The sequence below is a fragment of the Monodelphis domestica genome, chromosome 1 (genome assembly GCF_027887165.1).
Source record: "Monodelphis domestica isolate mMonDom1 chromosome 1, mMonDom1.pri, whole genome shotgun sequence".
NCBI lineage: Eukaryota > Metazoa > Chordata > Mammalia > Didelphimorphia > Didelphidae > Monodelphis > Monodelphis domestica.
The window spans coordinates 743,202,243-743,229,338 of NC_077227.1; the positions used below are offsets into that span (position 1 = coordinate 743,202,243).

A 27,096-nucleotide genomic window follows, 5' to 3' on the forward strand; every position below is an offset into this window, starting at 1 on the left:
CTCTTCTCTAGATTTGTTTTATCCGTCTTCTCTCCGTTTTCCCACCTGTCAGACCATTCATTCTCTGTGTCCTTTGCAACATCTTCATGAAATCACAACTGCTAATCATGAGTATTGTAAAGGGTGAAATTATGGCTGAGACTGTATAATTAATTTAGGTTGCCAAGAATTTTATTTATAAAAATCCTAATGAAAAACCCAAATAATAAAATTCCCAAGTCAGCTGCCAAATTTTATGGTGTTTTAATTGATATAGTGGAGTAGATTAAGAAGATGGGAGAAGGAAAGGGTGAAGGGTGAAGGAGTTCTCTTTTCCTCCTCCCCCCCCCCCCCCCCCCCCCGGTTGATAAGGGGTGGGAAGATTGGATCTAGAAAGTAAGGGATTGGAGTGTGAAGGAGTTAGGAATCAACCTGAACTCCAAAAGGGGCTCAGCTGAGATGCCTAAACCTGAATCAGGTCAAGGACAAAACTCACTGCCAAAACCCAGACAAATAATTGCCACTACTCCCAAGATGTCGGAACTCCTGCCAGCCAAAGTTGCCTCTCCAGGGAAAGAGGAGGAGCCAGGAAGTGACGTGCCTTATATGGACATTTTTCCATCACTTTTCTGCGTCTCATCTGTACCAATGAGGACTTAGCTTGACTTAGGACAGCCCAGAGGTCTGTCCTTTTTTCTGCACATGTCTGTTGAAGGCCATTCCTTAGATAATTAAATCTTGAGTTTGATGCAGACCTTCAAAATCTTGTTAAACTAAGAAGGGAGGAGAAATATAGTTTCCAAAACCTGATTCTGTTATTCCAAGTATCTATTGTTATTGATCAGGAAATAGCTAAATCAAATCTTCTAAAGAATGGTCTGATTAGGGTGGAATAATTTTAAAATTCACCCTATACCATAGGGCTCTTCTTTTGGTGACCTCAGCTCCAGGGAATTCGGTTACCATTTCTGTGCTGGTGATTGATTCTCAAATCTACTTATCCTGCCATGACCTCTTTGCTAACCTCTAGTCTTACATGGACAGAACTGAACTCATCATCCTCCTCCTGCCCCCCACTCCAGGCCACCCTCTTTTTCTAGGGAAATAACTTCCGTCTTGAGGAGACCCTCACCCTCCCAATCACACAGGTTTTAAACCTCGCTGCCTATCCTCCATGACTCCTAACCCACTTTCTGCACCCAGTCTGGCCTCTTGGGGCTTCTGACACTGCCACAAGTCTGTAGTGGGCTATTATCCTTCAGTGGTTCCCTACCATGAGCCTCTCTGCACTCAGTCCATCCTCTGGCTTCTAGAGAATAGGCTCGGTTTCATTTTTATCTTTGTTTTCACAGTGTCATCTGAGGAAGTATTTAATAGATGTTTGATGAATAGATGAGGCAGACTTGGAATCAGGAGAATTGGTATTCAAATCCCAGATCTTAGAAGTTGTGTGACCTTGAGTGAATCACTTAACTTTCAGTTTCCTCATCTGTAAAATGGGGATAATGCTTGTACCTACCTCATGATTGTTATGACCAAGGGGCCTTGCAAATATTTAAATTTACACGAAACCTGTGTGACAAATCTTTCTGCCTTCTTGCATTTTCTCTTGCCTTTCCTCCTACTTGGAATACACAGTTGAATTTATTTGAGGTGATTTGCATAGACCCAGTGTTTTCAAAGTATTAGCACACATGCCTAGCTGGCATGGGGGAGCTGCTCCGTTCCCCCCCTTCCCAGCACCCAAGGACATTTTTTGCATTTCCCATTCCTCTGTTCAGCCATTCAAAGTGAGCACTTCCTCCCTCTGCTCTCTGGGGTAATGTGGGGCTCATAGGTAGCTTGAAGTTGCAATTTGGGCACGCAAACTGGAAAACCCTCACCAATGCTGCCATAGAATAATCAGAGTGCTAAAGAGGGCATTTTTAACAGGCAAAATGGTTTGTGAATCTAATGTCAAAGGAGAGAGAGAGAGATCCAAGAAGATACCATATAGGAAGCTACAAGACTGCCCATGACTCAGTGAGGGGCCCCCACATCATTACTTATAATAGAAATTCAGAGGAAGGGAGATAAATTGTACTGTTGGGAGACCAAGAAATAATAAGCATTTAAAGCAGAATCCTAGTCAAATATTATTCATTATACACTTATAGCCTTTTAGCTTTACAGAAAGTGGGCAGTAATTGCTTAGAGGGTATGGGAGTTCACCATTTTGGTTGATTTTATAAGAAATAAAGCAGATTCATGGAATTCCATGGCTTCTCTAGTTCTTAGAAAGTTGCTAATGTAAGTTTCTCTTTTCAGCATGGCTGTTGTTTTTGTTTTATTTTTAAGAGGGAGAGGGCCTAAGGACTGGCACTGCTGCTTTCCTGAGTTTCAGGGGAGGAGACTATCGAGGTGTGGCTATGTGTGTTTCTGTGTCAGTGTAGGAGGGGATATTGACCAGTTGCTGCCATTTCAGTAAGGCTTCATTTAAATGCCATCCTTGGGTAATACTATGGTGAGAACGTGAGGTGTTGTGTTTAATTAAGCTAGTGAAGAGCAAGAATGAATGGATATATATATATATATAAGATTATCAATTTTTAGAGAATTACAGGCACTTTTCAATGTAGGGAATTACTCATTCAAATCTTCAAATTTGCTTTCCTGCATCTAAAACACTTCTCTGTTACTTCTCTGGGAACCTCCTGTATTCAGCTCTTCTCACCTTATTGTTACTTAAGGCTTTTTTCTCCCCTTAAATTACCCTGACAGTCGCATAGCTCCAAAGCAGTTCTTTTTTTCATACTATGTACTCAGGAATTAAGGATTAGTGTTACTCTTCACTGGAGAATAGTTACATTTTGTATGTACACTCATGTATTTGTTTTAAACTTAAACTTTTCTGAACTAACCTAAGAACCTAACCACTACTTTTTTTCTTTCAGAATCAATATACTAAGTATCAGTTCCAAAGCAGAAGAGCAGTAAGAGCTAGGCAATTAGAGTTAAATGATTTGCCCAGGGTCAGCTAGCTAGGAAGTGCCTTGAGATCTGATTTGAATTCAGGACCTCCTGTCCCTAGGCCTGGCTCTCAATCCACTGAACAACCTAGTTGTCTCCCAACCACTAATTTTAACATCAAAATTTGCAACTCACTTTCACATTTTGGAAATATAAATACTCCCAAGTTGTAGGGTACCTGTTCAGTATAGTTGTTTTTTTTCTAGCCTCTCTCCCCCAAATTTAATGTTTTCAACATGTAACATTTTTTACCGTTTTGTTTTATGTTTTCTCATTCATAGACTGCTTTATTACCCATGTTGTCTTACCAATTAACTTGTCCAGTCTTTGTGGACAGGGACTGGTTTTTGTTGTTTTGTTAATGCCTTAGCATAATGACAGTTAAAGAATAGACATGCAATAAGTGATTGACCTGTTAAAACAATTCTAAATATGATGATTGATTCAGAAGCCACTTGAAAACAAACTCGGAGGCATATTGCCTCCTGAATCTTCATCTTCTTCACCTTTGTAACTTTTGCAAAAGATAGAATTGTTGATGGATTCCATTTTCATTTCTATGCAGCAGACATCATTGTAGAGAGAATAATAGCTCCCATTTCCAAAGTATTTTAAGATTTTTATAGGTGAGAGAATCAGTGATTTATCTCATAGCCACATAGATAGACAAGATTTGAAACCAGATCTTTCTGACCTCCTTGTCTAGTGTTCTTTCCACAAGGTTGATTGTCTTTTCTCAGCCCTCATCTTTCTCAACCACTCTGTTGATCTGTCATCTTGACATTGTTGATCAGTCTCTCATTTCAGGACCCTTCTCTCATCTGTCCTGTCTGACCACTCTTCATTCCCTTTGCCTACTTGTTATCCCTAGCAGTGAATATTCCCTTAAGCTCTGCCTTGGACCTTCTTTTCACTTTTTATACAAAATTTCTTGGTGAGCTAATAGGGGTCCCATTAGTCCAAGCGATTCTATATCTCTGTAGATAACTGAGATTTATGTATTCAATTCTAGTGTCTCCCTAGATCACTAATTTTCTATTGGACACTTCAGCCTGGAGGTACTAGAAATATCTAAAATTCAGTATGTTCAAAACCGACCCCATGGTCTTTGCCCTCAAATACAGCCTCTTCCCAATGTGCCTGTTTTCTGCTAAAAGCGCCAGCTCCATTTATCCTTTTTCCCAGGGTCTTGAATCCCTCATTCTCTTTGAGGCACTGGTCAGATACTACCCTTTCAGCTTTTCTATCTCTTGCTTTGGCCCTTTTCTCTCTTCCCACTTCCCTTTGGTTCTGACTCTCATCCTTTCTTGCCCAGATGATGGCATACCTTCCAGAGTCTTTTCCCCACTTCAGCCCCTCAGCCATACTGTTGGCAAAGTGATTTTGCTTGAGCACAGGCAGACTGTGCAGCTCCTTGTTGCTTCCAGGTTAGTTTTTAGACCCTTTCTCAACCTGGCCTTCACCTGTCTTTTTGGCATATTGCCTCCTGCACTAGAATGACTTTTTTCTGCCCCTCATGTTTTCTTTGCACCCCTTGCCCAGAATATCTCTGCTTACTCTCTCAGATGGCTTCACATCCTGCTCCTTTGTATTTTTTTTTTAAATCCTTACCTTCCTTTCATCTTAGAATCAATACTGTGTATTGATTTTAAGGCAGAAAAGCAGTAAGAGCCAGGCAATAAGGGTTAGTTAGGTGACTTGTCCAGGGTAAGATGTGTCTGAGACCAGATTTGAATCAAAGACCTCCCATCTCTAGGGCTGGCTCTCTGTCCACTGAAACTTCCTAGCTGCCCCTTTGTTGATACTATGCTTAATTACAGTTTATTGATATACTATCACCTTATACTTTAAGATAGGGAAGAAGTTTTTTGAGAGGCCAGTTTTCTTGCTGTCTGCTCGTGCTTAATTGTCTCATATAAATGCAGTGCGTCTAATATGGTGAAAACTCTAGAGAGAACTGCTGCTGTGATAATCCTGGGAAATGCCACCTGTGGTCCTTAGTCCTCTTTCACAATAGGATAGGAAAAGGGAACTTGACAAGAAAGGGAAATTCCCAAAGGAGGAGAAGCAGTGTTTGTGAGTTCATGCCTTTGGGAGACGCACAGAGGTGTGGAGGTCTTAGAGAGTTGGCCAGATCTCAGGGATGCTTAGAAGGCAGAATGTGGGCCCAGGTTTTGCTGTCTCCCAAGTCCAGTCTAGTATGCCACTGACTTGCCTTACTTTCATCTCATATTAGTTAAATACATCCAAAATGTTTGGGTGGGTTTTTTTGTTTAGTTGGTTGTTTTTTTGTTTTCTTCACAAATGCATTACTAGAAAGAAAGGTAAAATGTACTGTTTTTACTAGTTCCACCTTGTGGCCTCTTTATAGAATTACTGCTTAAAATTTTGACAGACCTTTGGATGATAGATTTTTGTCAAAAATTGTCAAAAAACCCAATATTTTGGTTATAAAGAAAAATTGTCAGTAACCAAATTTTATTTATATTCTCTTTGGTGGGATTTTAGCTGAATTATTTTGCCTTTTATTAATCTATCCTTTATTAAATTTATTAAATCTTTAAAATAAGGCTTTAAGATTTGGTTTTTTTAATGTATATATTTAATATCCTCAGTATTGGTAAATTTTTAAGGTCAAAGTCAACTGTGCTAAATGGTCAAAAAAAATGGCACCAAGGCATCAACTTCTTTACAACTAGTAAACGTGCTAAAATATCATGAGTATTCATTATTGGAAACACTGAGAAGTCGAATTCTAACAATACTTTTGGACGAATTATGAGTAAACATAAATTGTGGTGTGTCAATGAATGACATATATAAAGAGTGCAAATAAACATAGGAAGACTTTTAATGAATTCATATGGAACAAAACCTGCAAAGCCCAGTGACTAAAGGCATCAATATGGAGAGTGTCAACCAGACTGGTTCAGAACCACAGACATTAGGACCCTGCTATTCTTCCTTCCCCCCACCCCCCAAAAAAAAAAAACAGATTAGAGGGGTGCTTTTGGTTTTTGCTTTTTAACCCATTCTAAGTGTACATTTTTTAAAATGAGTCTCTCTAGGTGTTGAAAAGTCTCCATTGTGTCCAAACAAATTACAGCAATACTCAGTATGAGAAATGTCCTCCACCAGGGCATGTCATGAGCCAGTGCCCAACTTAGTAGACAGATTTGATCACTGCTTGTGAGGAGGGTTGGACCGCAACTCTTCTTGACCAATTCTCTTGCCATTAAACCACATGAAGTCTATCATATTTTTAAAATAAAGTGATTTTATAGTTTTGCTTCTCTGTACTCACATAATTAAATAATTTATTAATGTCTTCTTTTTGTATATATGTTATTCAAGAAAAGACAATGGTTTAATGGCAAAAGCATTGAATTTCAGTGAATTTCTCTAATGTTTAGATGCTGAGCAATCTTGGGCAAAATTGTTCAGTTCCTGAAGCTGTTACCTCATGAACCTATTTAATATAGTGGCTGTTGTGTGAGACGCAGGGTGAATTTTCTTCTTTGCTATTTATGTTTCCTCATGCTCTCCATATCACCTTGTTGTTAGATGGTCCAATAATCCAAATAATTAACTCCATTTGCACATTTATTAATAGCTGGCTTTGAATAATTTGGTCTCAGCATTTTCAGTGGAACAATATTGTAACAGACCATTTCAATAACTAGTGAAACTATCCTTTTAAATTATCCAAGTATGGAAAAATGTCATATCACTTTGATGATGGTAATGCATGTAAAGTTAGGGTTTGGTTATGAAAGACAGCCTATGGATAATTTGAAACCCTCAATTCAGATGGTAGGTGTTTCTTCATCAGTTGTTGGGAAGCCTTTTTGGTCATACAATAAAAAAGTTTAAAGGCAGACAAGTAGAAAGGTGAACCGAATGATAAAGAGTAAAACATAAATCAAATAATTGGGGAAATTGATTTTAAATTGTCAGAGAAAATACCACTGTAAATCAGACTTCTGGATTGACTTGCTAATCTCATCTTTGACTGTTTAAGCAATAATAAACATAACGCCCAAGGTTTCTTCTAAATTCTACAAAATTCTTTAATACAGAGTAATGTTTAAAAATGCAGAATGACCAAATAGGCAAACTTTGAGTAATTGAAATATTTGCATTTGATTGAAAAGTCTACATAGATCTTTAAAATTAAAACAACACACAGAATACTCATACAAAATGTTATTATCCTAGTATTGTGGTATGTGAGCTTTTTTAAAAATTGTGGTGACTATTTGTTGACACTTGTTTTCAAAGTCTTTTATAACTAAAAGATATATTGAATTTACCGATTATTCTAAAATTTCGTTGGCATATCTTTGTTTACATTTTAGAACAAAACCCAAACACATAGCAGAGGAGAATACAATGTTTACAGCACCTTCCAGAGCCATGAACCTGAGTTTGACTACTTGAAAAGTTTAGAAATTGAAGAAAAGATCAACAAAATTAGGTGGTTGCCTCAGAAAAATGCTGCTCAGTTTTTATTATCTACCAATGGTAAGTAGAACATAACTTATAATTGACTTTGAGAGGAAAGATGGGATCTTGGTTAAATATTTGCTGTGGGCTAAATATCATAGACTTGGAAACTTTGCTCATTTGTGTGGTATAGAGGCAAGGGAAGCCCTTGGGTATTTGATTCTGGCATAAACTTTCTAAAATAGCCTTCACTTTTTCTCTACAAGTCTTGTTTTCTTTTTCTGTTTTCTTAATCCTTCCATTTTTACTAAGAAACAGTATGTCCAGATAACCTTTCTTTAACATATTGAATTTTAAAATCATAACAGAAGTTTATCCATAAGACCTAGTATCTGGCTTCAGGTAGAGAACTTAAGCTCCTTGATGGCTGGCAGGGACTGTCTCACTTGAGTATTTGGGATGCACAGAAGGATACCAGTCACACGTAGTAGGTTTTTAATAAATTCTTGGGGCCAGCTTGTTTGTTATTAGTTGGAGAGTCATATAGAGAGTCCTTCCTCTGATCATCCCGTTTATGAATGTTCATTGAGTATAGCAGTGGGCTGCCCACATGGTGGACAGAGAGGGCCCTCTCTGGACCATGAGAGAACTGTCTTCTCAAATAGTCACATGTGAGAATTGTTCAAATATGTGTAAAGTAACTTTTTATTCATCGTGTCCAGGGAAAGTTGAGAACGCAAAATGCCTGTGGGACTTCCTTCCAACATGTATACCAACAGTTAACCATTAATGGGAGAAGGCATACCACGGGGTCAGGGCATTCTAGGACAGGGGAATTCAGCTAGTAAAGAGACTGGCAGCTGTGTATTCTCTGTGCAGAGTGGAGGAAGCAACAAGGGTTGTTTAGGCTATGTAAGAGCGAGTTTAATGGGAGACAACATAACTGTCTTCAGGTACTGCTTAAGGGACCTTCTTGCCTTGACCCAAGATCTCTGAGTCAAGAGCAGTATAGAGAAGGCCCAGGTGGATTCAGGGAGGTCTTCAAGCAAAAGCTCATCTACTTGTGCCCTTTTTGTAACAGAAGCGTAGCTAATGGCGTGGCTACCAGATTGAGAATCCAGAGAGACTTTAAAGTGACCAAATCCGGTGAGATTCAGGTCAGTTAAGAGAAGTGGCTGGTCTGGAATAGTTGCTTTTGGCTATTTTTTTTTAACCCCTAAGAACTGCACAAATAACCATTGGGGTGAGGAATGGCCAAGGCTTCCACCAAATCAGCCGCAGTTTCTTCGATGCTGAGGTTAATTGAGCCGCAGGAAGAGAGAGCGGGGGCTCCGAATCGACCCCTTCATCCAGCTCTGGGTAGACATCTGTGTCCCCTTGTAGGACTTTGACCAATCATAGTGTATTCTAGGCAGGTGATCACAGCCCATGCTGAGCACACCCAAACCTTCCTTTGAGAGGAGGGGAAACTGAGGTCTGGAGCTTCAGGGATTGCTTAGAGCTGGTCTGTTTTTGTAGCTGGCGGGCTTTAGGTCGTGGTACTTAAAGAGGCGCTTCGGGGCAGAGCTGGGCCAGGGTGGAAGAGAAGAGTCCGTGACTCAGCATGGGCGGCACAGAGGTCAGACCGGGGGCCCAGCGAAGGTCATGGGGGGGAAGCCTTTTGATGCCGAGCCTGGGAAAGTGATCGTTGGGGATAATGGTGGCATTCACGTGGCACGTACTGTGTGCCAGACACTGCACAGAGAGATTTTTAGATCTTGTCTTATCGAGTCCTCACAACAGCCCTGCAGTCTAGATGCTGTTAGAGGGGAGGAAATGGAGGCACCAGCTGAAATGACTTGCTCAGGGTCACCCTGCTAGTACGTTTCTGAGGCGGCGTTTGAACCTAAGCCTTTTCAGTTCCCCTTCCCAAAGCTGTGTGCCCTGGGCACCAGCTGCCTAGGCAGAGGGATTTGCCACCGCAGGCATTCATGGTGTGGAGAAGAACCTGTTCTTCACAAGAGCGGGATCATGGGCTTGGAGTAAGGACGCGAGAGACAGCAACAAAGGATTACCAGAAGTGTGTCTTGGGAGCAGGACGAGGGCGAGGGCTCCGCGTTCATTTATTATTCCTGACCAGAACAGTTTCCTCATCGGAGGCCATTCTCTTGGGAATAGGGCGATGCTTCAGAGACAGCAGAAAGCTTCTCTCTAGCACCTTGATATGTGCCACGACGCGTTTACAGAACGTCCGAGGAGGCCAAAGTCCTGTGAAACCCCAAATGCCGGCAGCCTTCCCTTGCTCAGCCCGGCCCTCGGAGCCCTCCTTATCTTTCTGTCGTCCGGGGTCCGTAGAAAAGGCGACGAAGGCCAGAGAGATAGGGAGGCCCCGCACAGCCAAGAAGGGGAAGAGGAGACACGTGGGATTTCCGTGGTTTTAGGTTTTAACATGACCCTGTTCCGGTTAAATGGTTCAAATCATTCACCTAACTGGGAATTTAGAATGTGTTTCTCCTAAGTAGCCCATGCGGCTTGGAAGAGGGCACCGACGGCCGTGGCACAGATACTGACTTTAAACATTCGTTTTGTGAAGAAAGTAATGGGGTTTTTCGTTTTCTTCCCAGATAAAACAATAAAGTTATGGAAAATATCTGAAAGGGACAAAAGACCAGAGGGATATAATTTAAAGGAAGAAGATGGTCGGTATAGGGATCCTACAACAGTTACTACACTACGGGTAAGTACCTTTGAAGGGTCTGTGTCAGATCTTCGTTATCAGGCAGAGGTTGATTCTCCAGACGTGAGCTCCTGGGGCGGGGGGGATTCCAGATCATTAATAATGGAGAAATGCAAATGAAAACCACTCAGGTTCTGATTCACTGAAATGGCAGGTGTCAGAGGGGCTGCACGGAAATAGGCACTTTGGTGCACTGTGGTTGTTAGAGCCATGGCTTGATTCAGTCACTCCAGAAAACGGTCTAGTACCTTCCCCCAAAATCACTGACTAGACCGTGCAGATGTTTGGCACTGCTGTGCTTATACCCCAGAGATATAAAGGGGAGGGGGGAGAACCCAACCCATATGTACAAAAATTTTTCTAGCAGCTGGTTTTTGTGGGAACTAAGGGGTGCCCATCAGTGGGGAGTGGCTAAACAAATTCTATTGTTTCCATACGTACAAGTGAAGTAGATTACTGTCGTGCTTTAAGAAACGATGATGGGATGGCAGTTAGGGAAACCTGGCATCAGTGACCAACAAGGCTCCCTGATAAAACATGCCACCCACCTCCTGGTCAAGATGATAGGCTCGTAGCAGGCAGAGCAGCTTCTCCATTTGTGGACATGGCCAGAAAGGCTATTTTCTCCCTATGGCTAAAGGATTTTTTCTTTCTTTCTTTCTTTCTTTCTTTTTCTTTTTTTTTGACACAGCAGACAAATCCAAATGAATCCAACAAATCACTCAGAAATACATTCCCTAATTAAGCAAAACGACTAAAGATTGATTTCCCTTTTGTAATTTATTGTTCCTTAGAAGGAAGACAAGAGTTTATACTTTAATAAGTTCCTACTAACTTTATTCAGTGTGTTTTAATAGAGTGGGAGGTGTGTTATTTTCATTTATATGCTTGGGAGTCGTATAGTGCTGTTTTTGATTTTGTTTTCTTTGATTACACTCTATTCAAATATACAAGTCTTCCTATTTCTTTGAATGCCTCATTCTTGTTCACAGTAGGATTTCCAGTGTCACCATTTAGACATTCCTGAATTTGAGGGCATGGTTTTTTCCCCTTTTAAAAATTAGAAATAGTATTACACTAAATATTTCCTTCAGATTTGGAGGGCAGTATAGCGAGACGTAGGCTTTCATCAACCTTTTTATAGAATAAACATAAAGGTAAAAAATGTGATTGTTAGTAATTGATTTTTACCTTATTATGCTTTATCCACAAATATAGCATAAAATGGTATATTCTCTTTTTAAAATGTGTGAGGTATACCTTTTATGTAGATAATTTAGACATTTGAATTGTGAGGGTGGTCTGAAATCATTTTATTAAACAAAAAGGTCCCCAGTTTTTTGTTGTTGTTGTTGTTTTTGTCTAACTGGTTTTATCAAGGACTAGACTACTGTATAGACTTGCTTCAAGGTTTTACTTTGCTAATCTCTTGTTATTTAGTCTGTTCAGTTATGTCTGACTCTTCATAACTCTGTTTGATCTTTTCTTGACTAAGACACTGGAGTGTTTTCCATTTCCTTCTCCTGCTTGTTTGATAGAAGAGGAAACTGGGCAAATTAAGATTAAGTGACTTGCCCAGAATCACACAGTTAGTGAGTCTTTGAGGCCAGATTTAATCTCAGGAAGATAAGTCTTCCTGACTCCAGGCTGGGCACTTTATCTACTGTGCCACCTAGCTTCCCTATCTCATTTCTGCTAATGGTCATTCTGTTTTTTATCTGTTACCAAAGTATTTAAATTATTGCTTTGTAATGGAATTTGGGGTTTCACATTGCCCCTTTAATTCTTTATAAAAATTTTTTTCCTTGACATGTTTAACCTTTTCTTCTGTATGAATTTGATTATTTCTTCTTAATTCTATAAAGTATCTCCCTGTTAATTTGATTGGTACAACATTAAAGATATAAATTAATTTGGATAGTGTCCTTTTTGCTCTGGTAATATGGTACTAGCAATTCCTTTTGCTATGAGTTCTAGTCCCAGCCTCTCTACCTGTTAGCTGGCATGGATGATTTGGGACAACCCCCACCTCAGCCACCCTTTCTCTAAGTGAAAGTTGGGGACTATCAAATGCCTCGACTCTCTGAGAGCCAGTGACCTTACACAGTGGACTGTACTTTCCTGTTCTTGTGATTCCATTTAATTTTCTACACCAGAAGTATTTGTGAAGGTATCATGGATCTGTTGTTCAACAAATTTAAAATGAATTGGCTCTAAATTATAAAAGTAGTGTCTGCAGTGTCACTGCTGTGGATTAAACAAATTGCCTCATTTTCTGATCCTTGTTGGAATCTCCTCTTTTGCTTTTAAATAGAAATATAGCAAGATCAGTGCTTAGAAAACAGTCAAAAAGACTTTGCTTTATTTTGTCATCAGTGCAAGGCTGGTATGAAGGGAAGATTCATATGAAATCTTGAAATGTCCTTTCCTGTATAAATACTAATATTTTCCATATCTCTGATTGCCAGGTGCCAGTATTTAGGCCCATGGATCTGATGGTTGAGGCGAGTCCAAGGAGAATATTTGCCAATGCGCATACATATCACATCAACTCTATCTCTATCAATAGTGATTATGAAACATATCTATCTGCAGATGATTTGCGGATTAATCTTTGGCACCTTGAGATTACGGACAGAAGTTTTAGTATCCATTTCAGTTTGGGTTCTATTGGGAAATCATGTGGTAATATAAGATTTTATTTCTTTTCTAATTCTCCTGAATATTGTATTTTATAAATTCTACAAAATATACAATGAAAAAGAGGTTTTAAATGGCCTCAGTTTTTGAGGGTACGTGCCTCTTCATTAGGTACATAGAAAATAGATATTAGTTGATATTTCTGACTTGAGAGAATTGCCCATAAAACTTTTCATTTTTTTAATCAGGTCTTTTTCTTCCCCTATTTTGGCTTTTTGTGCTCCTAAGAATTGAAGATTGTATTGATAAAAAAGTAGAAACAGTCTGTGTTTTTAGATGTGATTTAGAGTAAAACAGCCAGGGAAAATGCCTAAAAAAAAACATTCCAACCACAGATTATCAAGGTGCAATTCTTTAATAAAATGCTAACCAGATATTGTAGATATCAAACCTGCCAACATGGAAGAGCTGACAGAGGTCATCACGGCAGCAGAGTTCCATCCCAACAGTTGTAACACATTTGTGTACAGCAGCAGTAAAGGGACAATTCGACTGTGTGACATGAGGGCGTCTGCACTTTGTGACCGGCATTCTAAATGTGAGTTGGGCCCCGATCCAGCCACTTCTCTCCTGCCTTGACCCACCCAGGGCAGAGTCATTGTGCGTTGTTGCTTCGGCATCACCTCCTATGGACCTTCCCGAATTTCACTGAGTTCTCTGGCTCTTAGCACGGGCCTGGCACAGTGTGCGTTCAAGAAATGTTTGTTGCCTCGACTTGAATTCTTTCTGTTTGCCATGTATCTGTTTGGGGTTCTTTCAGCCATTCATATGGTTGGTTGGGTACGCAGAGTGTTCTATCACTAATGATGCTCCAAAAATCTTGTTTTTTGTTGTTGTCAGCCTCCTTGGGATATAGTTGCAGTAACAGAATCTCTGGGTCAGAGAGTGTGAGGAAGTGTAGTAACATATAAGAAGAAGTGATTTTCCCAAATGGTTGGACCACACCACTAGTACATTTGTGTGTCAGATTTTGCCAGAGTCCTTTCAGTATGCTGAGCCATTGTTCAGAATCTTTTTTTATCTTGATAAGTGTGGTAGGAATAGCTTCAAGATATGAGGTCCTCTTAGTTGTTGCATGAGAGGGAGTGAGAAGTATTTTGCTAAGCTAGCGTAACATTGGGGACAAAGCACCATACTACACCATAGGACCCTTGGGTGCTAGTAACAGTTCTGTGTGGCTATAGCTTAGGCACTGCTCTCTGGGCCGCTGCCCTGTTCTTGAATATGAGTGGGTTAGACTACATGATCTCTAAGTGCACATAACAAAGTCTGATTTTATGTTTTATTTAAGCTTAGAATGAGAAAGGTTTCATTTCTGACTTTTTAAGTGTATGTACATTGTGCGAATTTGTCTTAAAAGGTTATTGGACTAAACTATTTTTACACCTGTTTGTACCTTAGACATGACTAAAATGCCACTAATATTGTCTTGGTGCTAGAATAGCAGAGCCAATGTAGTCATAAAACTCAGGCAGTCGAAGAGTTAGAAGGAACATTGAGATGAGGATCTTGGGAGAGCTGGAAAGGACTGCTTCCAAATTTACGTTTCTTCTGTTAGTCTCTGCCTTGATTTTTCAAACCCGTCGGAGTAGAAAACTTCAGTCTTCTGAAGGAAAAGCCTCAAGGAGATTGGCAAATTTGAATCCTTGCCCATAGAATACACTCTTTTTTGGTTGTTAGAACATTTTCTCCTTCCAAATTTTCTATATCTTGCCTTTCTTTGTTTTATTTTTTAGTGTTTGAGGAACCTGAAGATCCCAGTAACAGATCCTTTTTCTCGGAAATCATTTCGTCCATTTCTGATGTAAAATTCAGCCATAGTGGGCGATATATGATGACTAGAGATTACCTGTCAGTAAAAATCTGGGATTTAAACATGGAAAACAGACCTGTGGAAACCTACCAGGTATGTATGGCTTTAAAAATTCATGGGGGGGGGGGGGGACGAGAGAACAAACGAGAACACAGTGGGGTTTTCTCATAGATGGTGGTACTTGTATTATTGTATCCTTGACTAGGCAGCTGTTACTGGGTTTGCATTGAATTTTCATGTACTTCAAAGAAGCCTGCTGTCCTTGGTACTTGACATTTTATTACAGTCATCTGCTAGATCATCAGTCAGATATTAGCGGCCCCTTTGCACTAATACAAGGAATGTTAGGCCAGAGGTGGAGTATGATTGGGGGGAGGGGGGACTGAGGAGCAGGTAAGTGTTTAGAGTCTGACCCAATCCAGTAAACATTTATTAAGTTCTTCCTAGGTGCTGGGCACTGGGCTTAGATCTGGGGATATAATTAATAAAAAAGGAAAGACAGTCTCTATTCTCTCAGGGAGTTTATAGTTCAGAGGAGGAGACAGCACCCAAAAAGAGACAAGAAGAGGGGCAGGGGACACATGAAAGGAAAGACCAGGGGTGCCCGCTGCTGGGCCATCTTGTTCTGTGCAGTTGAAAGCAGGCACAGGGCAGGAGGTGCGCTGCACAGGGGAGCAAGCTGAATAGTCGTCCTAAGGGAAGGCATCAGGAGGAGTTTTGGTCCTCTTGCCCCATCGTCAGAGGGGAAAAGGAGGCTGAGAGAGGTGTGTCCATCTGGGATGGAGTTAACAGATAGTGCTGAGCTTAGAAGTGACGAGTTTGTTCTGGGAAGGATATTAGAGCAATGGAAAATTGGGCAGCAGATACAAAACAAGCTCTGAGGTGAAGGAGAGTGACAGCTGGGATGGCCTGAGATGCTTTAGAAGGCTGTGAGGAAGCAGGCACAACCCCCACCCCTATGGAGCCAGAGGCCAGCAGCCTCACTCTTTGACTTCTAGCCCCAAAGGAAAGGGTCAGTGCCCACAACATACTATCTCTTAAAAGAGTGCCAACTCCTATTTCATTGTGTCACTGACTCTTCTTTTTACTCAGCCACCACCATTTATACTCTTGAGTTGTACTGGCTGTGAAATTTTGTGTAGCTGGGAAAACTCTTAATTGTTGGTTATTAATAAAATAAATTTTCTTCTTATGGTGTACCGTGGAAACATAGCCCAAATGGAATAATTCAGTCCCCAAATGAGTTGTATTTAACCGATTTACTCAGATTGTCTATCAGTGAGGTTAGTGATACACACACAACCTAAATCAGCTCCTCAGTAATCTGAGTTTAGGAATTCCCAGATCCTAGGAATTTCAGAAGCCCCTATTCTATTCTTGCACTGTCCGTAGGCAGATCATTTTGGTTTTTCCCCCATAAGCCGTGACAAGCTACTGTCAAAAGACCAATAAAAAAGATCTTATGGGGCTAACAACTTATTAGGCAAAAGGTTACTTTCATTTTTGTATGTTTTGCATGATCTTGTCATTCTCCTTACACAACAACTCTGCTGTGCTTTGATCTTGTCTTAAAACTTTCTTTACGAATTAAGTTTCTTTATAGTTAATATGTTCATTTCAGAGATGGGTAGCAAAATGTAGTGAATCTTTAGAACATGAAGCTGCCAATTGGGGGGGGGGGTATAAGATAAATAACAACAAAAACAATTACATGAAAATATGGTGATCACAATATTAAGAAAACTAAATTCCCCCAGTGAGCAGTCTTATTTGCACAAGGAGCATTGGCAGTCTGCAGACCGTATCTTAACTGAATAATTATTTATCAAAATAGCAAAAAGTATGCCAGAAAGAGAAAAACGGGCTGGGTGTGGCTGGACTTGCTCTGTTAGCCATCTCTGGAGCCAACCAGGCATCCTATACAATCCATGGTTCCATGGCAAGAGGGTGACTTCCTGTCCCTCCACACATTTAAGTTGTTCATGATAGCCCTTTCTGGAGCCTGTCACACAGGTGAACTCAGGCCTCAGCCCCTGGGGAGCAACCCTGAGGCTTTTAGAATGGCCACACAGCACAGGAGGTGCTTCTGAGCATAGCTTGTTTACAGAGAAACAAAGAACAAGTCTCCAGTTCCTAGCTTCAGTCTAAGAGCAAATAGGGTTTTTTGGCTTTGAAATCAAAAGGTTGTTCTGGAGACCAGGAGGAGGACAGTCAATTACTTTGAACTTTTCACAGTCCTAAGCATTACTAGTGAGGCTGTCATGGCGACATCCTTTGGTCTGTTGTGTGTCAGTGCTGGAACAAATATTGTCTCTTCTAGTGATCTGAAACTCTTTCGGGGGGGAGCGGATTCAGTGCTATAGTAGCATCACATAAAAGTTTCTGTATATCTCTATTACAGGGCTGAGCTTCAATGACTTTTCCAATTTTAAAGTATTTGTATAACTAATTCTTTTGTTCTTCCTTTCTCACTGCCTTCCAGGTGCATGAATACCTCAGAAGTAAACTTTGCTCGCTGTATGAGAATGACTGCATTTTTGACAAATTTGAGTGTTGTTGGAATGGATCTGACAGGTAATTTGGATTTATTTTGAACAAACAGTCCATTAACCTGTGACTCTCACTTGGGAAAGGCAAGGGGTTAGTCCATCCCATTGGCTTCAGATTTTAAAGACATTTGTGTGAGGCATTCACTGAGCATGTTGAGAAGGGCCATTTGTTTGGATACTGTAAGATTGACCATGAGTGTTTAATTTACTTTAACTGCTGCCCTCTGTTGTTCAATGAATTCTGAAATGGCAGGGCATGGGTACCTAACCAGTGCCGATGGAGATGACCAGGGTTTTAATGCATTATTTTAAATTCCTTTCCTTTCTCATTCTAGGATTCCACCAAGTTTCTAATTTATGCCTTTCGATACAAATAGAATAAAAGAAGTAGAAGTAAAAAAAAAATTGGAATTTTTTGTTTACATATAAAAACAACCTCCCTTCACATGCCAGATTATCACACATGGGGATTAAATTGTGGCTACTTTGAACTAGAGCAGAATTGTACCTTAGTTTATTTCAGTAATGATTTATTTCTTTTGACTTATTTTTACTAGAGAAAGAGCTTATTTTGAGGCCAGGAAATTTGTAATAACTGCCATGTGGTACTTGAAGGGTTTCAAAGCACCTGACATACATGCTGGGTAGGCTTGATGGGGAATCCTGTTCAGGGCCACCATTAGGTGGAGGACGTGTTGGACTGGCAAAATGACAGCTTCAACCCTTCAAGCTCTTGGTCAGGATCCCATGAGCTCCTGGGATTCTCAAGAGGAAATGGGAGTCCCCAGAAGTTAAATGGCCTCCTGGCCAGGATTCCTCTTTTCTAATCTACAAGCATGGAAAGGCCACTTCTCTGTTTTCTCTTGTTTCCCTGTGGGCCAACATGCTCTGTCCAAGGATTAGAAAGGACTTCAGTGAGGCCCTGGCCTTAAGAGAGTTTCACAAACCCTTGTGGGCCCCATCCTCCCCAAAGATTGTAGGGATTCTGCTGCTCCCTTCCCCAGCCCAATAGCTGACACTCAGGTCCCTAAAGGATTGCCAGCATTATAGGTCTCTGCCCAGGCCTCCTTAGGAGCTCTACAAGGTAAAAAGTATGAGGTGGGGCAGCCAGGTGGCTCTGTGCATTGTGAGCCAGCCTGGAGACAGGAGGTTCTGGGTTCCAATTTGGCCTCAGACTTTGTGACCCTGGGTGAGTCACTTAACCAATGTTGCCCAGCCCTTACCTCTCTTCTGCCTCAGAATTGATGCTTAGAATTGTTTTTAAGACAGAAGGTAAGAGTTTTCACTTATTTATTTACTTATTTTAAGAGCACCAGAGAAATTATTCTCATCTACCAGGGCTGGATACTGAGGTTTCACCCAAGATTGCACAATTAATGGCCAGGAGCCCCAGGTGGCTTTGTCCACCCAGGCCCTGTCTCTGCTTCCCAGCCTTCCTTAGAAAGTTACAATATTGCTATTTTAGGAATTGTTCTTTTGGTTCTGCTCACTTCTTTTGGCATCATTTCATACAAGTCTTCTCGGGTTTCTCTCAAGCTCTCCCCTCATCAGTTCTTCCAGCGCAGAGCATCCCATCCTATTTCCATGCTATAACCTGTTCGTCTGTTCCCTGGTTGGTGGACATCCATCGCTTCCTTATTCAGAGGTTTGGCGGGGTCGGCGCCCAGTTAAACTGCTTTTTGGGCCAAGCGCCATTTGCTTTCCAGAACGGCTGGATTGGCTCATCACTGCACCAGCAGTGCAGCCACAGAAGCTGATTTTCACCCACCCCGGCACCGGGCATTTTAATCACTGATGGGAGTGAGGCAAAATCTGAGAGTTACTTTATTGTGTGTTTTCATCTTTATTAGTGATTTAGATAATTTTTTTTATTGACTATCGATAGCTTGGATTTCTTCCTCTGAAAACTGCCTATTCCTATGCTTTGGTGATTTATCTATTTGGGGATGGCTTTCTTCATTGATTAACGGTCCTCTGCATCGTCCTAGCTATTAGTCTTTAGCATTTCTATAGCACTTACTCTAGGCCAGGCGCTATGCTGAGGGCTTCACATTTATTGTCTTAGAAATGTGACCTTTTCCAGAGAGCCTTGTGACAAAGATTTTCTCCACCAAGTCCCTCCCTGCCTTTCTAATTCAGGCTGCATTGGTTTCATTAATGCACAAACTTTCAAGTTTTATATAATCAAAATTATCTGTTTTTCCTCCTGCGAATCTTTACCTATTGATTTGACAGATACTTTCTTCCGGGTTTGACAAATTGTTTGGGATGCTTGCTTATAATGTCCCATTTGGAGCATCTTTATTGATAGTCTCTACTTAGTTTTCTCAATTTTTTTTGAATAGCAAATTCTTCCCTCAATATCTGGAACCTTTGGATTTATTCAACATTGGGTGACTGTGCCTAATCGGTTCCACTGGTCGCCTTATCTCCTCCCTAGTACCCTATTGTTCTGATGATTAGAGTTTTGTAGCATGGTTTGAGATTTGTACTCCAGGCTCCATTCCTTCCCATTTGCCCCCCATCCCCCATTGGTTTTCATTTCGATTTTTAGTTTCATTGGTATGTATGTGGGCAGAATCGCTCCTAATAATTACTTTTATTTTTCACTGGTTGCTAATTTCCTTTTTCCCCCTTTCATTTTTATAATGGTGATTTGATTTTCCTTTCTTTTCTTTTTCTTCATCAAATTAGTTAATGACTTATTAAGTTCTTACTATGTGCCAAAGAAATTAGTTTCAGTATTATATTGTCTCAGACTCCCGAAGAGAAATTGGTGCTTCTCCAGGTCCTTAGATCTGTCTTCTATGTTGTTAGTTTTGGTGTGTGTCTTCCCAGGTAGATCCCCAGGCCTTTTATAGTGGCGGTGGTTATTTTCTATGTGCTTATTCCTTTAGGGCTTTTTTCTGATCATCTTTTCATGACAAGCATTTCTGGTACAATATTAAACATCTGTTGATATCGGACATCTTGGCTTCATAACTGATCTTAATGGGAAAGTTTCTAGCTTGTCACAGATAGTGTTTGCTCTTGGTTTTAAATTGCTCTGACTTCTCATTTGAAGGAAACTTCCACAGATCCCTTTGCTTTCTGGTGTTGGTTGATTTGTTTTTTTAAGATATTCTGGGTATTCTATGTTGTCAAAAGCTTTTTTTCTTCCTGTTGAAGTAATCAGATTATTTGAGGGGAGGAGCTGGTTGTTAATAGGGTCCATTATACTTGTAGCTCTCCTAGCACTGAGCTTGCCCCGCATCGGTGGTGTAAATGCTGCCTCCCCTCCCACGCCTTTGTTTCAGCCTGTGGGCGAGGGAGCTGCGGGGAACCCGGCTTTCTGAAGCACCCCCCATCTGACAGCGTCGAGATCTGGGTCTGTGCTGCAGCTCTGTTACTTTGTGGATGTCACTCTAAAGTACATTTGGTGGCAGGTCACGTGCTCATCATCTGCCGCCTAAACCCCTCCTTGAGAGGACCGGCAGGTTTTGTCTTTCTTGGTATTCCCAGCATCTAACACGGAGCCGGGCCCGCGGGAGCTCCTGGAGAAATGATGAGGCGGCTGCCCGCTTGGGACCTTTGGGGGTCGATTCTGCTTCCAAATGTTTTTTAGGTTGAGATTTTACTTCATTGTAATAATAGCTGCGCAGGTGGATTTGGGGCTCACAGTGCTTTCCGTGCCATCATAACCCTGTCCCGTTAGGGCCGGTCTTTCTCCCCATTTTTCAGATGAAGCCATTGAAGCCCAGAGAGCTTAATGACTTGCCAGTAAAGGGCTCAGAGCCAGCGTGTGCTTACTGCGTGTTTTACCCATTTAATTAGGTCTTCTTTCCTCCGGGCATTAGTTCTACTTTCACACGGTAACCTTTTGTGTAGTCCCATTTCCTTCCACTGATTCTCCCACGCTAGCTCTGGCTTGGGAGCCCTGACCGGCTTGGTGGCTGCCGAGGCCATGCCGCGATGTGGTACCCAAGTCAGATCCAGGATCTCAGAGATCTTGAGAGTGTGTGTGGCCCCTGAGAGCATCCGCGGGGCAGCCTCTCCAGGGTCCGGCCTCCCCACCGCCACCCCCCGTTTCCTGCTGGAAGGGCGTTGTTGGTGTCGCGTGTTTAACCTGTTTTCCTTTTTGGTTTTCCAGTGTTGTCATGACGGGATCTTACAATAATTTCTTCAGAATGTTTGACAGAAATACAAAACGAGACATCACCCTAGAAGCATCCCGGGAAAACAATAAGCCACGCACTGTTTTGAAGCCACGCAAAGTCTGTGCCAGTGGCAAACGAAAGAAAGACGAAATTAGTGTCGACAGCCTAGACTTCAACAAGAAAATTCTTCACACAGCTTGGCACCCCAAGGAAAATATCATTGCTGTAGCTACTACAAACAACCTGTATATATTTCAAGACAAAGTGAATTAGGGTTGGCATTCCTAGCAGAAGAGTCCACTTCTTGCATAGTTGAGATAGTTGAATCTAGCATTTGTACCTGTAAAAGAGAGAGAGAAAGAGAGGTCCATTGTGGCACCCCTTTCCAGTGTTTAAAAATGTGCCATGTGACAACACATTTTTATAGCTACATGGAGAACGCTCGGGTGATTCTTCACTGTGGGGTTCTCCATGTCTGCTAGCCATTTAGGTAAGGGTAGGGCACTTTTAATTTAAATGACTACTTGCACCATCTTGCCTAATGGACTAGATTGGACTGTATCAACATTGGTCTACTCCACTTTTTATGCCTTCCATTGTGATGACGTCAAACACAGTGAAAGCCTTCAGTCATGCTATGGGATTTAATTGTGTAACCTCATTACTGTATCATTTGTGGCCCTTTTTTATTAAATACAGCTCATTCTTACTGTGGCTTGTAGCATTCCTCCTCCTCCTCTGGCCTCCTGGACTCCTCCCCATCACTTCTCTTACCCACTTCCCCTCCACCCAGCCCTGGTGGTGGTGTATTCAAAAAGAAAGAAAAAGAAATAAAGCACATGAAATGGGTCAGTTTGGGGTCAATGGTAAAGGGGGTTTATGTTGCGAACAAATGTTTTAATAACAGTTGGACTGTAATCACTCCTTGCCGTGTCTGGCACCAAAAACAAAATAAGAGAGAGAAAAAAAAACAAAAACTACTGAATAAAAGTGACAAAGAATGGAGAATCTGGTTTTTTTCTTTGTAATCTACCTCTTTCTACCAATATTTTGTGTTCTACGCTAGTTGCATTGAGAAAAATGGTCGTTTTCACGAGTGTTTTTCCCTCTTTTGTGGTCATTATTACTTCAACCAGTGTTCGTTCCATATGGAAGGAGGAGTTACCAGCCCTTTATGAAAACGCTTTGAAGAAATTGGTCATCCTTATTTCCCAAAATTCAAAATGCTCTTAGCTTTTGCCATAGACCTAAAAGATAGTGGGCACGTGTACAGCCCTTTATCTCTTCTCAGAATCCTACTGTTGTATATGGAAAGCAGATTATGGGACTTCAATTCATTTTATGGAACTTTTGACATCGCATAATCTCATCTTGATTTTATTTAATGCCTTGCTAACAAAATACAGTCACTGACAGTGTTCACGTTTAACTATATTGTTAAATTTTCCTTGTTGTTCAACCATATAATGTAGTATGAAATATCAAGTGATTTTTATATAGATAAGAAAATTGACACTGCATCAAATATACCTGGTATTTTCTCTTGTATTTTATCGCTCTCGGTAATGAATGAAGATGTAGTCTACCATGAATGTTTCTCCAGTTTTCCTTTGGCTCGCCAAAGCTATTGCAATTAAAGACAGACTTTAAAAGGTGAAAATGATCAGGAAGTGCTTCACAAAGTCACAAAATCCCATGAAATAAATATTGGTCATTGTCATCAGATGACAAATTTTCATAAGCAAATAATTGATCCAAAGATGAACGGTGCCACCTTCTGCATTTTTGTTGGTAGTGAGTAGAACGTGATGTCTCCAGTCAGCCAGAAGCTTTAATTAAGAAAAATGGACTTTATATTTTAACTACATAATTTTGGGGGCGGGGGATTTAAATTGGTAGAAAATATGGTCTATTTTGGTTGGGAGGAATATAGAACTCTTGGCCTTGATTTGTAGAGAGAATTGTAAGTGCTTCTATATGTATTCATGATTCATCATTTTATTTTTTTAATCTTTCAATTATGAAGATTTGATTATAAACAGTTGCCTATTTAACATTCCACTTTAATTCCCCGACACTTTTATTGTAAAATTTCCATGCCTGATTGTGAGCACGCACAAATACTTTTATGTAACTTTTAATGCTCCTGTATCTCGAAACTTAAGAATTCTGCATTTGTATTTTTAAAAACGGAACTAGTTTTAATCATTAGACTCTTAAGACAGCGGGGGAGTTTTTGACGAATGTGATTGAGTATCTTAGGTTCATTAGTGACTCCAGGAGGCGATTGACTCCTCAGACTTGGAACGGAAGCTGAGGTCTGCCCCATCATGTCACAGGCGATAATCCAGGGACATGTGAAGCTCAGCTGAATAGGCAGCTTTCCAGGTTTTTAAGCAAGGCTGATGGTTTCCTTAATCGCTGAGGCATGTCTTAAGATGGGCCCACCCAGTAGCTCTTTGGAATTTTCTTTGGATTGGTCACTAGCCGTGGTGATAGTCCCTCGTGACCCTACGGGTTAGAGATTCCCGATTCCCTGAGCCACGGCCGATCCTATTCCTCCATCAGGGACTGCTATCGACTAATCATTGTAACAGGACTCACAAGCTCACTTTTTATTTCTTTGGTGTTACAAATTATAAAGCCCAGCCACTCATTTTATATGGTCATGGTTAATATTTTATTAATAAAAATGATACATAGAATAAACAGTCTTGTCAAGTTGCTTTGTATCTCCCATTCTCTAACCACTAATTGATTCTCCTGCCTTCCTCTCTCCCCACCTTCAAAACTGGGCGTTGGGGTGGGGAAACTTGACTTGCACTTACCCTCCTTCCTATGTTCCTTGGCTTGGCAAGAAGGTTCCTCCTCTATATAGACACGAATGGGGGCCCGCATCTGATTTGTGGCCTTCCCAACAGCCTGCCGGACCACTCCTTACACTTGTTTTTCTGTCAAGTTTTTCAGACAGTTGATGCAAGAAACCCCTCCAAAGAGCTTCCTGTCGGGGGGGAGGGCGCGGGGGGGCAGTTGAGATTTGTCTTCTCTCCCTAGTGTGCGATGGGGATGGGGCCGGGCAATCCAGGATTTGTTCGGGCCCCATCCTCGGAGATCCACGTGTGTGGGCTGCGGGAGTTTATCATTTCACCTTTCGTTGGACTAGTTGAGGGATCCTGGCTCGGGGGGCAGGTGATTAGACTCTGCTTTAAAGAAAAAACCAACCCAGGTCATGTGTTAGACACAGTAATTAAGAGCGATGATTAGCTTACTGATTCACTGTAAGATACCCTCTAATGAGTGAGTTTCCCTGGAGAGTTTAAAAATAATTTTTATTTACATGCAACTTTCCGGAAACGTTGCTTGTGCTGCTCCCTCTTAAAAGTAACTCCATGTAGAGACACCGCGATTAAGTAGCCCCATTTCGGGCTATCGCGTCCCGGTGGCTTCAGTACCTCTGTTTCCTCCTAGCTTCGTTCCCTGCCCGCTTTTTTGCATGCAACGGAATGACCAACTAGAAGAGGGACCACCTGGACCTGGGGGTCAGTTGGCTGGCCTTGAGAAGAGTTGCTTTTTCCTGATGCCTAGTTTGCAAGTCTGAGCCAGCTTAGAACCTAAGAAAAATGGACGTTTCCTGAAGACCTGCTGCAATCAGGCTTGGACCCTGTGTTAGACTTGGAGCAGGATTAAAACTTTATGTCTTGCTCTGCCTGGAAATCGGTTCAAAGCTGTCTGCTGTGTCCTGAAGGGCTTTCACGCCCCCGTTTTGGCTGGGCTGGAAGCAGCAGGGTGGGAAATGTGCTCGTTGCCGCCTTCCTCAGTTTGCTTTGAAAATTGGTCGAGTGGTTGGCCAGTAGGTGACGAAGAAAAGGCCTGCCGTTGTGGATTGGGGGTCAGCCCGGATTCCTCACCTGTCCCTGGTACTTCTCACAAGACCTCAAGAGACAAAGTCGCCCTCTTTGGGGCTCGGACCCTGAAGCATGCAAGCTCCAAAGGCCCTTCCAGCTCGAGATGTCAGAGCGAACCAGGGAAGCCAAATGGACTGGCAATGGGGCAAAGAACAATGGCTGCGTGGTTTGGGTTTTAGTGTGTGTTTCTGTTGCAGTTGAGGTATTTACTCATGTAATTTGAGATGTTCACTTCCAAACCTAACACATCCAGAATTATTTATTCTTTGCGGATTCTCCCACCAGGAGGCAGTAAAACATGTTCTTGGAGCCAAGCAAAGGTCTATGTGTATTTCTATGCAGAAAGCATTTCCTTATTGTACATCTCTCTGTGCCAATGGATGCTGAAATGTCATTACTTTTTTTGTCATGTATAAGTATTCTTTGATCATAGCTGGCTAATTAGGCGCCATATTGGAAAATAACTTTTCAGCTTCTAGTGGCCACCATGGAGAGTTACTGGCTGGTACAACGTGCCAATAGAATCCAGAAGAGGACTTCCGGCTGACCCTTTCTCCCAACCCAACCTGTAAGAACCACCTGCCTCCCTTGTATCCAAAATGGCCCTAGATTTCCATTTCTGCCTGTGCTCATTCCACTCAGAGGGGATTCTTAGAAGCATTGACTTAGAGACGGAAGGGATCTTAGAGGTCATCAGGTTTAACTCACTTTATCTCTCTCAGAGGCAGAAGTCAATTTTTAGTTCAAATTCTAAGATTATACGCTTGCCGATCTTGGACCTTGAAGAAGCCTCAGTCGTCATACAACTCACAAGTGCCAGTCAGGATTTGAACTTGTGTCTTCCTGACCCTCAAGTCCATGCCTAGTGGGGAAGTGGAACATGTTCAACCACGAGAGGCCATCAAACCTCAGCGGAGGTCTATTTGTGGATCTAGCTACCCATCATCTTAGACAGCAAAGGGCGGGTAATGGATATAGTAGAAGGCAAGTCCGTGTTATTGAGGGGGGGTTATGGGGGATAAACGTGTCAGAATTCAGCCTCCTGGACATCTAGAGGAAAGCAGATCAGAGGCTGTGCAGTTAGAAAAGTGCTGAATAAGGGATAAGGCCCCTCTACAAGTGAAGGTAGAGGCTGGCCTGGCTTCTATGGCATCCATCATTACTTGGCATTTGTTGAGCATGTCATCACCTTTTTTTTAACCCTTCCCTTCTGTCTTAGAATTGGCACAAGTAGTTGTTCTAAGGCCAAAGGCCAGGCAGGCCACTGGGGTTAGATGACTTGCCCAGGGTCACACTTCTAGGAAGTGTCTGAGGTCAGATTTGAACTTGTAGATGAATCTTCCAGATTTACTGGGCCACCATTGCTCCCCCAAATAGCCTAAATGGTCGCAGCTAATGACATGTGCTTTCTAGATCCAAATAATCTGTTGGAAAAAGGATCCTAATTGGCATGTTAACCTATTCTTCCCTGGATGAGTTTATCCAAGTTCTTCAGGATTTGGTTGTCACCCTGGCTGGCCTTTGAAATGCTAAAGCACCCTTGGAAAGAGGGAAACTCATCAATGGTATTCAAAGTATTTTCAGAAAGAGTGGCTAGCGGGGAGACCCATGGCAAAATTACTCTTACTTTAATGGATCTGGGATCTCATCCAGTACGGTTTTTATCCACAGACCGATCGTATCTACATAAAGGATCTGCCCAGGGCGCTGGAAACCATTCACTTTGCACCCTCCTCTCCAACCAAAAAGTACCATCCAATCCATTGGGCAGTTTTTCTGGGTGAGCAGGTACATCCACCCTATTCTCCAGCCCTAGGAATCTAGACCCAAGTGAGTGTTTATG

The 27,096-nt window shown here is 41.6% G+C and overlaps 1 protein-coding gene across 2 annotated transcripts in view; it reads left to right on the plus strand.

Moving 5' to 3' along the window:
* Positions 1-22,356, plus strand: part of PPP2R2A (protein phosphatase 2 regulatory subunit Balpha) — a 112,009-nt gene extending 89,653 nt beyond the window's left edge. For both annotated transcript variants that reach the window (XM_007477811.3, XM_056814614.1), the window contains exons 4-10: positions 7,347-7,512; positions 10,038-10,150; positions 12,619-12,796; positions 13,224-13,388; positions 14,587-14,756; positions 17,146-17,237; positions 21,342-22,356. In XM_007477811.3, the coding sequence (XP_007477873.1) occupies positions 7,347-7,512; positions 10,038-10,150; positions 12,619-12,796; positions 13,224-13,388; positions 14,587-14,756; positions 17,146-17,237; positions 21,342-21,621 (1,164 nt within the window). In that variant the 3' untranslated portion in view covers positions 21,622-22,356. The remainder of the gene's footprint in view (positions 1-7,346; positions 7,513-10,037; positions 10,151-12,618; positions 12,797-13,223; positions 13,389-14,586; positions 14,757-17,145; positions 17,238-21,341) is intronic.
* The last annotated feature ends 4,740 nt before the right edge of the window (positions 22,357-27,096 follow it).